The 13,845-nt window shown below is 33.6% G+C and overlaps 2 protein-coding genes across 4 annotated transcripts in view; both read left to right on the top strand.

Moving 5' to 3' along the window:
* The window catches only part of LOC141331665 (myocyte-specific enhancer factor 2A-like), a 32,561-nt gene extending 25,269 nt beyond the window's left edge, over positions 1-7,292 (top strand). Inside the window, exons 6-9 of the mRNA XM_073836702.1 lie at positions 1,681-1,823; positions 3,697-3,814; positions 3,921-4,035; positions 6,710-7,292. Coding sequence (XP_073692803.1) covers positions 1,681-1,823; positions 3,697-3,814; positions 3,921-4,035; positions 6,710-7,049 — 716 coding nt within the window. The 3' untranslated portion in view covers positions 7,050-7,292. The remainder of the gene's footprint in view (positions 1-1,680; positions 1,824-3,696; positions 3,815-3,920; positions 4,036-6,709) is intronic.
* A 3,073-nt stretch (positions 7,293-10,365) lies between these two features.
* The window catches only part of mctp2b (multiple C2 domains, transmembrane 2b), a 54,050-nt gene continuing 50,570 nt past the window's right edge, over positions 10,366-13,845 (top strand). For 2 of the 3 annotated variants that reach the window (XM_073836418.1, XM_073836416.1), the window contains exon 1: positions 12,829-12,950. The gene's annotated coding sequence lies outside the window, so the exon portion shown is untranslated. Of the gene's footprint in view, positions 10,983-12,828; positions 12,951-13,845 lie in introns of those variants that run through there. The other variant, XM_073836417.1, reaches the window with a different exon arrangement.

Here is a 13,845-nt window from a genome sequence, read left to right as displayed (position 1 = left end):
TTGCGAGATATAAACTCACAATTCAGATTTTTTTTCTCAGAATTGCATGATATAAACTCAATTCTGACTTTTTCTTTCAAATGCGAGTTTGTATCTCGCAATTCAGACTCAGAATCAGACTTGCAAGTTTCTTATAAGTCTGACTTGTTATAAAGTCAGTATTGTGGGTTTCTATCTCGTAATTCTGACTTTATTTCTAAGAATTGCAAGTTTATATTACGTAATTTTGAGAAAAAAAGTCAGATTTGTGAGTTTATGTCTCGCAGTTCTGGCTTCATAACTCGTAATTGTGAGTTTATCACAACTGTGAGAAATAAAGTCAGACTTGAAAGATAAAAATTCGCAATTGCAAAAAATAAAGATAAAAACGGGCAATACTGACTTTTTCTTGCAAATGCAAGTTTGTATTTCACAATTCTGACTTTTTTTAGATATAAACTCACAATTGCAAGAAATAAAGTCTGAATTGTGAGAAAAACTTTCAATTGTGGGAAATAAAGTCAGAATTGCAAGATAAAACCTTAATCCTGACTTTTCTCAGAATTGCTTTATTTAACTCACAATTGCTAGAAATTAAGTCATAATTGCAGGATATAAAGTCACAATTCTGACTTGTTTTTTCTTAGAATTGTGTGGTATAAACTAAATTGCGAGAAAAAAATCATGATTGCGAGATATAAACTCACAATTCTAACTTTTCTTCTCAGAATTGCATGATATAAACGTAATTGTGAGAAATAAAGTCAGAATTATGAGATTATGAAACTCATAAAGATAAAAACTCGCAATTCTTTCTCACAATTGCAGAGTCAGAATTGTGAGATAAACACTTGCAGTTGTGGGAAATAAAGTCAGAATTGCGAGATAAAAACTAAATTCAGATTTTTTTCTTAGAATTGTGTGACAAACTCGCAATTCTGACTGTTTTTCTTTCAAATGCGAGTTTGTATTTCATAATTCTGACTTTTTTTCTCAGAATTGTGAAACATGAACTTACAATTGTTAGAAATAATGTCAGAATTGTGAGAAAAAACTTACAATTGTTAGAAATAATGTCAGAATTGTGAGAAAAAACTTACAATTGCTAGAAATAAAGTCAGAATTGCATGATATAAACTCATTTGTGAGAAATAAAGTCAGAATTATGAGACAGAAACTCATAAAGATAAAAACTCGCAATTCTTTCTCACAATTGCAAGAAATAAAGTCAGAATTGTGAGATAAAAACTTGCAGTTGTGGGAAATAAAGTCAGAATTGCAAGTTATTTCTAAGAATTGCACGTTTATTTCTCAGAATTGAGATTTCAACTTGCAATTGTGAGTTAATACCACACAATTTTGAGAAAAAAAGTCAGATTTGTCTCGCAATTCTGACTTTATAACTCGTAATTGCGAGTTTATATCACAATTCTGAGAAAAAAGTCAGGATTGTGAGATAAAAAGTCGCAATTACCTTTCCATACCTTTCCATTCTTTAAAAACATAATAAAAAAATCTTACTGACCTCAAACTTTTAAAACTCAGTGTACATGCCAATAATATTTTCCAGTGTTTTAAATTCTTTTGTCATCACTGATTCTGCCCACACAAGGTTTACCTTTTTAACAATGTTAGCTCATAGTTTTAACCTATACCTCACCCAAATTTGAATAAACTTCCCTTTTGTTCTGCTTCATTTAGCTAATGGCTTTGTCGGTGGTTCAGAAGGAAACAGTGTGGGAAGAGTTGTTTCTGCAAAATCTCAAGCGTCGTCCACAGTGGGCCGCAAACCTGATCTCAGAGTGCTTATTCCTCCTGTTTGCAAGGGCACTGCTTCTTCACTGGTGAGAGTTTCTTTGGTCTGCCATCAGCTTCAGATCTGTAATATGTCAGTGAAACATCCTGAAATCATTAGACAATGAGAACGTATTGACCTGTCTGAAACTGCCCTTAAATCTATTTCTTGCAAGCCGCCAGAGGAAGGAGAGGAACATTTGGTAAGGGGAATTTGATAATGTTTTATTCAGAAAAGCTTTTTAAAAATGACTCATTAACTAGGTCATAAAATATGTAAGAAAATCAGTTCTATTACAGCCGCCTAATGTTTAACAGATAAATGCACTGGGGCCATCTAGTGGTTCAGTAAAACATTACAGTCAAAGCTTGCACTGAAACCTGAAATGCTCAGTTTATAGTTAAAACTGAAAACCTAGTCCTAGATTATTTAGAAAATAAGGACACACATGTTTATATTTTGTTGAAATTGCTTTATTGTTTTTTTTTGTGTGTGTGGTTCTTTTCTCTATTTTATTTTGTTTTGTTTTGCTTAGCTTTGTTCTCTTTTGTTTTGCTTTATTTTTTGTTCCGTTTTGTTTTGCTTTGTGGTGTTTTTTGTATTTTTGTTGTTATTTATTTATTTATTTATTTGTTCTGTTATTTTTGTTTTGGTTGGTTTTGTTCTGTTTTTTTATTTCATTTTGCTTTGTTCTGTTTTATTTTATTATTTTTTGTTTTGTTCTGCTTCTTTTGTTTTGTTTTATTTTTTTATTTGTTCTGTTCTTTTGTTTTATTTTATTCATTTTATTTTGTTTTGCTTAGCTTTGTTCTTTTTTGTTTTGTTTTCTGTTCCATTTCATTATGTTCATTTTATTTTATTATGTAGTTTTGCTTTGTTCTGTTTTGTTTTGTTTTATTATTTTTTGTTCTGTTATTTTTTTATTTTTTGTTCTGTTTTGTTTTGCTTTGTTTTGTTTTGTTTTATTTTGCATTTTTGTTCCATTATTTTTTTTTTTGTTCTGTTATTTTTGTTTTGTTATGTATTGGTTGTTGTTGTTCTGTTCTTTTATTTTATTTTGCTTTGTTCTGTTCTGTTTATTATTATTTTTTGGTTCTGCTTCTTTTGTTTTTTATTTTGTTCTGTTTTATTTTATTTTTTGTTACGTTATTTTTTGTTACTTTTTTTTTTTTTTTTTTTTTTGCATTTTTGTTCCATTATTTTAGGTTATGTTTTGCTTTGTTCTGTTGTTTATTTTTGTTTTTTTTGTTCTGTTATTTTGTTTTGTTATATTTTTGTTGTTGTTGTTCTGTTCTTTTATTTCATTTTGCTTTGTTCTGTTCTGTTTATTATTATTTTTTGGTTCTGCTTCTTTTGTTTTGTGTTTTGTTTTGTTCCGTTATTTTATTTTATTTTGTTTTGCTTAACTTTGTTCTCTTTTGTTTGGTTTTACGGAGTTTTTTTGTTTTGTGTTGTCTTCTGTTCCATTCCATTGTTTATTTTATTTAATTTTGTTTTGTTTTGTTTTGTTTTGTTTTGTTTTGTTTTGTTTTGTTTTGTTCTGCTTTACTTTGCTTTGCTTTTGTTTTCTATTTTCTTTTGGTTTTCATTTAATATAGTGACATTTAGTCATTTTAAGTGTGGTTGAAGTTGCCTAAATTTATTGATGTTTATGTTAGCTGATTAGTTGCACTTATTCATAATATCAGGTCCAACTCTGCATTATTTTGTAAAGTGATGTATGTACGTCTGCTTACTGGAACAGACCAGTATGATACACCAACACCGATGGTGGTTAACAGAAAATATTCAAAGGTTTTTATTGTTGGGGAAAATATGAAAATGAATGAATAGTGAGCATCTAATTTTATTGTTATCTGTTAGCCTCCAGACAAATCAACCCCTGTTGATTCCACCTTGTCCTTCATTTGTTTAAACCTCAGAGAACAGACAACTCTCAGTCCAGCCAATCACTGACCACACCCGTGGTATCCGTGGCAACCCCCAGTCTGCATCCCCAGGGCCTTGTGTACTCAGCCATGACCTCGTCATTCACTACAGGTATATAATTGACCTACACATAATAAATCATCTAATAATACTAGGTTCTAGACCTCATGACACTGCTAAATTACTATTTTGGGGTTTAACTTTCATTTCATTACAGAATTTGCTTTGAGCAGTACAGAGCCCAGTTCTTTACACAGTTTCAGTTCACCAGACGGTGTCACATCAGGACCAGGGTCTTCATGGAAACACAGCCAAGGCTTCAGTGCTCAGAGGTGAGAACATGAGATTGAGGTGTGATGCCCCATTTGGCATGCATATCCTTCATTCACCCATTAGTGTTAAAGTGTTAAACCACAGAACCTAATTTGAAATGCACTTCGCACATGTTACATTACGTCTTCTGAGAGAAAAGTTTCTTCCAAAGTAGAAAACGTTACTGGTACATACTGGTCAAGGGTCCATCTAAAAGTCATACCAGTTCAGGATTTTCTATTTTTATTTTATTTTATTTTATGTTTTTGGTTCAAAAGGGTCTAGCACAACTAGAAATGCACAACTGCGTTCACAAACCAGTTTACTTTTTTATTTCATTAATTTTTCACTATAGAGTGTTTTCACATTCCGTCATTGATTAGCCATATTGGCGGTATTGAACGTAAGCAGTGATACTGAACTGAATGAAACTTGCATATTTTGCTGATTATTGCTGCTGAAAATGGTCAATTATTGTCATATTTTGGGCTATACTAATCGGTCAGACCGGGAAGAGCATTTGGAGTAGTACAGACTGTCAAAAGTTAAAACAAATCAAGGAGAAGAGTGTAAAAAACTGTCCAAACTGAACCTTGACAACATTCGTGTTTGTTCTTATCATTTCCAGTCAAGTAGGTGAAATATTAGGCTAATAGCTTAATTAATACTGCTCGTAAGTATCTTTACCACCTATTAACTTTAGTTTTTCAAAATATTGCGCCCTTTTCTGCTTACTAAGTTCTTCTCTAAATGATTTAGCAGCTTCCACACGCTTTTTCTGTGGTTTAGACAGCATAAATTAGCAAAACAACGTATTCAGTATACATTAGCCATGCAATCCATGCTGTTGTTTACATCTGAGTATCACCAGTATGGTCGCACATTCAGGTAACTGACCAAACCAGGATGTAACGCAAACCTTGTATTGTTTAACAGAAAAAGAGAAAGTTATTTCTGGGGTAGTTGCATTTATTATTTTTTGTTAACATTTTATTCTTTAGAAGAACCTTAATTTATGAATCTTGCACAATAAGACCAATAATTTTTGTTACAAAATATGATTTCAATTTTGATTTCATGTTTACTTCAAGACATGCACTGCCATTGAAAATGTTTGGGATTGGTGCAATTATTTTTATATTTTTTGGAAGTCTCTTATGCTGCATTTTTAAAATCAAAAATAAAGTACAAAATTTTCACTATTTAAAACAACCATTTTCTATTATAATATATTTTAAAATGTAATTTATTCCTGTGATGTAAAGCTGAATTTTCAGCATCATTACTCCAGTCTTCAGTGTCACATGATCTTTTAGAAATCATTCTAATATGCTGATTTACTGCTCAAGAAACATTTCTTATTATTATCAATGTTGAAAACAGTTGCTGCATAATATTTTTGTGTAAACAGGATGATTTGAATGTGACCCAGGACCACAAAACCAGTCATAAGGGTCCAATTGAGATGTATTTCCAATTTAGATGTATACATTTGAAGGAATATAATTGATTTTCATTGATGTATAGTTTGTTAGGATAGGACAATATTTGGCCAAGACACAACTATTTGAAAATTTGGAATCTGAGTGTGCAAAAAATTAAAAATATTGAGAAAATCACCTTTAAAGTTGTCCAAATGAATTTCTTAGCAATGCATATTACTAATCAGTAAGTTTTGATCTATTTACAGTAGGAAATTTACAAAAATGATCTTTACTTAATCAGTGTTGTTTTCGTCAACGATGACGATGACGAAATCATTTCGTTGACGCCACTTTTTTTCATGACGATAACGAGACGATGACGAGATAAAAATGGCTCGTTGATGACTAAAACATGACGAGACGTGTGTGAGTTTTCGTTGACGAGACGAGAATAGACGAAAATGTTAGTGGGTGGTCCGTCAGACGTTTAAAATGCATGACATTTCCGCTTATTGTGCATGCCAATTAAAACTTAAAAAGTATCTGACGCTATGGCAAGCCGTTTTAGCATTAAATACTCTTTGCTATACTAGTATGGCAAGCCGTTTTAGCATTCCATCCTTGTTTGTCTTTTATGTTCTAAAACATTCCTTCATTATTGTAATTATTGGTGAAAATAGTCGATCCGGAAGCTCACATTGTGTTGAACTATAGATCTGCTATTTTCAGAACTTATAAGTGACACTACCCAACAGCAAAATACTTACTGACCTACATTAATTTGTTAAAAGACTACTTTTTTCCCTTTTTTTGACTAAAACTAGACTAAAACCTTTTTGACTTTTCGTCGACTAAAACTAGACTAAAACCTTTTTGACTTTTCGTCAACTAAAATTGGACTAAAACTATCACATATAGAAGTGACTAAAATTTGACTAAAACTAAGAAGCATTTTAGTCCAAAAGACTAAGACTAAGACTAAATCTAAGATGGTTGTCAAAAACAACACTGTACTTAATATCCAAATGATTTTTGGCATAAAAGAAAAATTGATCATTTTGACCTATACAACGTATTTTTGGCTATTGCTACAAATATACACATGCTACTTAAGACTGATTTTGTGGTCCAGGGTAACAAATAGAAAGTTCAAAAGAACAGCAACTGAAATTTTGTAGCATAATTAATGTCTTTACTGTCACTTTTGCTAAATAAATGTATTAATTATCATAAATAACATAGTACTAATAACCATCCCTGTTCTCTCCAGAACCACACAACCTCAGCTTCATGCTTCTGACTCTTCCACCAACTCCATCAGCATCAAATCAGAGCCCATCTCCCCTCCCAGAGAGCGTGCCGGCCACTCGCTGTACCCCAGCATCCACACCAGGCCTCGACCCAACTCCAGACAGGATGTGGGCCGCTCTCCTACCGAGAGCTTCAGCTCTTCTGGTAGTTCATATGAGGGGAGTGACCGTGAGGACCAGCGGCTGGACTCTCACATGGTCACCGCTACATCAGGACAAAACAGTAGATCATCACCAGAGACAGAGAGCCAAGACGATCCCTCAGTCAAACGTATGCGCACAGACAACTGGGTAACTTAAGATGGCTGTTTAAAATCACATTCAGATATGCAGACTGCTGTTGTGTAACAAACACAAAGTGCTGCTTCAGAAGTGTAAAGAGGTGTCTCTGAAAGGGAAATACGAAGACAGTTATTGTAAATGTGTGCGTTCTATTGTTTGTATTGGTTTAGGATCTTCATATTGTTAAAAATCTAAGTTATGAAGTGTATGACACTTTTCTTGTCGATAGAGGGTTAGCTTTGCTGCATTATTTGCAGCATACAGATGAGGTCAACAGTTTACATCCCTGTTTCAGAATCCGCAAAATGGTAATTATTTTACCAAAATAAGAGGGATCATACAAAATGCATGTTATTTTTTATTAATACTGACCTGAATAAGATATCTCACATAAAATATGTTTACATACAGTCCACAAGAGAAAACAATAGTTGAATTTATAAAAAATGACCCTGTTCAAAAGTTTACGTCCCCTTGATTCTTAATACCCGAATGATCCACAGCTGTGTTTTTTGTTTAGTGATAGTTGTTCATGAGTCCCTTGTTTGTCCTAAACAGTTAAACCGCCTGCTGTTCTTCAGAAAAATCCTTCAGGTCCCACAAACTCTTTGGTTTTTCAGCATTTTTGTGTATTTGAACCCTTTCCAGCAATGACTGTATGATTTTGAGATCCATCTTTTCACACTGAGGACAACTGAGGGACTCATATGCAACTATTACAGAAGGTTCAAATGCACACTGATGCTCCATAAGGAAAAATTATGCATTAAGAGGCGGGGGTGAAAACTTTTGAACAGAATGAAGAATTTTGCCCAAATGTCATATTTTTTTCAGAAGAGATACTTACACGTTTCCCAAAGGACAAAATAAGTTTAATTAACCCTGATCTTCAAATTCAAAAAGTTTTCACCCCCAGCTCTTAATGCATCATGTTTCCTTCTGAAGCATCAGTGAGCGTTTGAACCTTCTGTAATAGTTGCATATGAGTCCCTCAGTTGTCCTCAGTGTGAAAGAATGGATCTCAAAATCATACATTCATTGTTGGAAAGGGTTTAGATACACAAACATGCTGGAAAACCAAAGAATTTGTGTGACCTGAAGGATTTTTCTAAAGAACAGCAGGCAGTTTAACTGTTCAGGACAAACAAGGGACTCATGAACAACTGTCACTAAACAAAAAAATCATTCAGGAAACAGCACAGTATTAAGAATCAAGGGGATGTAAACTTTTGAACGGGGTTGTTTTTATAAATTCAGCTATAATTTCTCGTGTGGACTATATGTAAACATATTTTATGTGAAATATCTTATTCAGGTCAGTACTAAATAAACAATAACATGCATTTTGTATGATCCCTCTCATTTTGGTAAAATAAATAACATTTTGCGGATTCTGAAACAGGGATGTAAACATTTTGACCTCAACTGTATTATTTTTTGCAAGCCAAATGTCTTTGTATCTTTTGTATTTTATCTGAATCCTCAATCAAAGCCATATTAATATTGATTGGGATTTACTATTTGTTGTCTTTGATGCTCTAGTGGACAATTTTTGTGCTGTGGACAAAAAACCCTGTTTGAAATAGCAAACATAAAATCTTCCGTGGAGTGTTTACTTGTCTGTCAAGTTTTAGATGAACCTCAGGTATCTCCATATCAATCATCAACTGGCAGCCAAATGACACTTACAGTTTTTTCAAGGTTTGTAGAGAAAAGGCGAAAAAATGTCTTCAAAATGATTGATTAATCAGATTTATTAAAGCAACAACCTAGCAGATGATAAAATGAGCTGAAAATCATCAAATTGACCTTAAGAGAACACTAAACATATTCGCAAATGTTTAATATCATTTTTACATTGTAAATACTGTTACTTTAAAATTCCTGATTACACAAGCATTTAAAAAATATATAAAAAGTATTTAAATGTCTTTTATAGTGTTTTATCCTTTATTCTGATTCTGCTGAATGTGATGGAGATGCTGTAAAGGAACTTTGTCAAGCTTTATCAATTTACTAGTTGTTTTGTGAACATTAAACACAGTCTCTGATGAGATATTTAGGTATTTTGCTGCTAATACCAAGTTTTATTTGAGCCTACATGCCATATAAAATCATTTTTCACAGATGCCAATGCAATCTTCGGAACTCTAAAAGTTGTCTCAGTTTGTTTTCTTAAATCAACATGCTGACTTCTTTATTGTTTGTACATCATGATAAATGGCAATAAACATCATGTTATTCACTTCTGTTGGTTTTTGTGTTGTTTAGCTGCTTTGGAGGTATATAAGGTTTCATGTATATAATAATTAACTAGGTCACTGGCTTCTGCAGAAAGCTGTTTATGGTATTTAACAGGATGTGAATTCTTTGATGTTTGAGGGTTTTTTTTCCCTCATCACCACAGAGGTGTAAAGAGATGACATTGTTCCCACCATTTTCTCATTTGTTTAGCACTGAACACTTAAGTAGTGTTTAAAACCACAACTACCGTAACTAGATTTAAATTCAGTCAAGGGGATTTTCTTCCTTTGAATTCACTCAGTGGTCTATTGCATCAGTTGCAAACGTGCTTAGCTGATTCTATACCTGTAAGTCTGCAGTTACTTGATCTTTTAAAGGGATAGTTAAACCAAAAATGAAAATTCTGTCAATAATTACTCAACCTCACCTTTACGTCATTCCAAACCCATACACTGCAAAACAGTGCTTTTCTTACTTAGATTTGTCTTGTTTCCAGCCAAAATATCTAAAAATTCTTAAATCAAGAAGGATTTTCTTGACGAGTAAAAATTATTTTCTTGTTTTCAGAAAAAACAAGTCAAATTAAGTGCAATTTTGAATGAAACAAGCAAAATAATCTGCCAATGGGGTAAGAAAAATAATCTTGTTTTCTGTTTTAAACAAGATTTTTTTTTGCTTAGCCCATTGGCAGATTATTTTGCTTGTTCTAAGCAAAAACCCACCTAATTTTGACATGAGAAAATAATTTTTACTCGTCAAGAAAATCCTTCTTGATTTAAGAATTTTGATATTTTGGCTGGAAAAAAGACAAAAAAAAATGCAATTAAGAAAAGCATTTTTTGCAGTGTATGGGTTTGGAATGGCATGAGGTTGAGTAATTATTGGCAGAATTTATTTTTCATTGAACTATCCCTTTAAAAGATCAAGTAACTGCAATGTTACAGGTTTAATTATATGTTTATATGGTTTATATCATTTTTTAATGTACCCAGATTGATCCAGATTTAACATCTTTTGAACCCGTTGTCACAACACAGTAAAAATGAGAACGGAGGCAGAGATGAAATGAAAAACCAAACAGGAGATTTATTGTCAGACTGGTAAAATGACAGTACAGAGAGGGATAGATCAATGTAGGATCTTATCTGTAAGTTTGTTGTAGGATATGAATGAATCAGATGTCCAAGGTTGTAGATATCAACAGGATCGTAGAGAAGCAGAGCAACAGCAGGTCCGTGGAGCATGGAGAGGAAGGGAGTCTGAGTCAGCGGTGTGAACGGTAGACCAGACAATGAGAACTGTGTGCAGGAGTCTATTCAAGGGGGTGTGGCTGATTTTGCGCAGGTGATCAGAATTCCGGTGATTGCAAGCGGGTGTGTGTGGGTCCTGGTGATGTGGCAGGTGAGGGTGGCTGTGGTGAATGCCTGACACTACCCCCTCCTCCAGGGGTGGCTCCTGACGCCCTTACATGACGCCAAGGGCGTCCACGACTGCGAGGGGCTGGCCTATTTGGGTGATGTTGGTGGAATTCCTGGAGTAGAGTGGGGTCGAGGATGTCATCTCGAGCCACCAGGAGTGTTCCTCAGGTCCGTACCCCTAACGGTTGACTGCCCTCTGCAGATGGTGATGGTCTGAGTCCCACATTCTCTCGCTGGGCACACCCGCTCTCTTGCGAGCGTGTGTTTGTGGGTCCTGGTGATGTGGCAGGTGAGGGTGGCTGTGGTGATTGCCTGACACCCGTCTAGAAAATCCTTCTTGATTTATGAATTTTTAGATATTTTAGCTGGAAACAAGACAAAAAATCTGAGTAAAAAAAATATGTTTTGCAGTGTATAGGTTTGGAATGACATGAGGTTCAGTAATTTTTGACAGAATTTATTTTTCATTGAACTATCCCTTTAAAAGATCAAGTAACTGCAATGTTACAGGTTTAATTATATGTTTATATGGTTTATAACATATTTTAATGTACCTCAGATTGATCCAGATTTAACATCTTTTGAACTTGTCTAGAAAATCCTTCTTGATTTATGAATTTTTAGATATTTTGGTTTGAAACAAGACAAAAAGTCTTAGTAAGAAAAGCATTTTTTGCAGTGTATAGGTTTGGAATGACATGGGGTTCAGTATTTTTTGACAGAATTTAAATTTTTGAGTGAACTATCCCTTTAAAAGATCAAGTAACTGCAATGTTACAGGTTTAATTATATGTTTATATGGTTTATAACATATTTTAATGTACCTCAGATTGATCCAGATTTAACATCTTTTGAACTTGTCTAGAAAATCCTTCTTGATGTAAGAATTTTTTGATATTTTGGCTGGAAACAAAACAAAAAATCTAAGAAAGCCATTTTTGCAGTGTATGAGTTAGGAATGACATGAAGTTAAGTAATTATTGACAGAATTTTCATTTTTGAGTGAACTATCCCTTTAAAAGATCAAGTAACTGCAATGTTACAGGTTTAATTATATGTTTATATGGTTTATATCATATTTGAATGTACCCAGACTGATCCAGATTTAACATCTTTTGAACTCGTCTAGAAAGTCCTTCTTGATTTAAGAATTTTAAGATATTTTAGCTTGAAACAAGACAAAAAATAGAAGTAAGAAAGGAATTTTTTGCAGTGTATGGGTTTGGAATGACATGAGGTTGAGTAATTTATTGACAGAATTTTCATTTTTGAGTGAACTATTCCTTTAACCACTAGGTGACACACTGAATATTAATTGCTGCATCAAAACAAACTAAACTTTATTCGTCCAGTACTCATTCTGATTTAAAACAGCTTTGGTTTGCAGATTTTGTTTGAGCACATTTCTCATTCTCATAATGTCAAGACAGATTTCATACACAAATAGTTTGTTTATATCCCAGTTATGATCTCACAACTGGAAAATAATTAAAGCCACGTACTGGACTGTTATGAGAAACTCTAATGGGTCTGATCCATGTGATTGAGAGATTACAGCAACCTTATTTTATATTGGCCAAAGAACGACCCAGTTGAGCGACAAATAACTATTTTTTTATCTGAAAATAAGTGTTTTTTTCCAGGGGGCGCTTTGTGGCTCACAACGCAGAATTCTCCATTGAGCCCTTTTCAAATCGCGGTAGCATTTTTATATATTTATAAATATATATCTATCCACTCGAAATATATAATCGTTTTAATACTAGTTTCTACTCTGCTCACAAATGACAAAATACCCATCAATCGCTATACATTTATTTAGCTAGTGATTACAAACAACCGTGATTGGTCCAACCTAACAGCGAAGAGAAAAGTAACAGCTATCACGGGACCGCTCCATCCACGCTGAAAGTTTAGCAACGTTGTGGATATTAAATTGTAAGCCCATATAATAACACCGAGAGACATTAATATGAATTAAATAAACTATTAACAGTTAAATCAATAGATTTATTCATACCTGACCAATTAAAGGCAACTTCCGGGCCAGGAATGTGTAATCAGGAATCATGCTAATCGCCCTTCTAGCCACTTGTTGTATTTCGGTAGCTCATCAGTGAAGTCTTGCTGCATTACTCATGTCAGTCGTACTAGAGTAGGAAGTTAGTGAAAGCTCCCTTGTGTGCTGTGAACACAAGAGATGTTTTCTCTTTAATCCAAAACGTTTAAATGATATGGATTAAACCCTGAACCTCAGGTAGGAATACTTCTAATACAGTGATTTATTCAAATGAATGTCTATATATTCAAATAAATGTAAACGTTTCGGTGTTGAATCATATACCTGTTGGGACAGTCCCACGAGTGAATGTGCATGCCTTTTTTTGATTCATTTATTGTTATGGCGTGTGCAATGCGTATTGCTTACCTTATTTTGTTAACACTTCTTCCATATGTGCAAATATTGTGACAGACATATATGATCAGTCATAATGCATGTGATTCACTTATATCTGTGTATGATATTATATTTTTAGTAGTTATCACTGTGAAGACAGTAATAGATTCTCTTTGGTGGAAGTGAATGTTGTTTCATTGTTTGTTTTGTGGGAAGGACAATGTGTAATCCTGTGTTAATTTGACTTCAGTAGGATAAATAATAGTGTTGACATGTCTCTTTGTGAGTTCAAAAAGCTTCAGATATTAAAAAAAAAAAAATTCTAGAGCACTAGAACAGGTTTCCATGACAAGTCATTAAAGTTCATTGGTCAAATATGTGGGAACCAGATGGATGCATAGACAAACACATACTCTGTGCTGTACTTGAAAATACACATCAGTTGTTGATTTTGGACTGAATTCAGTAGGATTTCTTTGCCTTTATGTTATCCTTAGTATCTATACATAGCAACCATATATGGAGGAAACTACAGATGGATTGTAAGTATCATATAGCATGGCTCTGACAGATGCATGTGGCTCTAAACTCGCTGTACAAGTGAATGGAGTGATATGATAATGCTAATGCCCAATGGACCAAACAGAGGAAGTGTGTTTGAAGCATTATGGATGTCATTCAGAACGCTCCACCTTTACAGTTAGCTCAAACCTAACTTTATGACCGGCTTTATTTACTTAAAAGTTAATGATTG

Source organism: Garra rufa, chromosome 3, assembly GCF_049309525.1.
Source record: "Garra rufa chromosome 3, GarRuf1.0, whole genome shotgun sequence".
Lineage (NCBI taxonomy): Eukaryota > Metazoa > Chordata > Actinopteri > Cypriniformes > Cyprinidae > Garra > Garra rufa.
The sequence above is the reverse complement of the archived record's forward strand: the minus strand, read 5'-3'. Positions and strand labels throughout refer to the sequence as shown.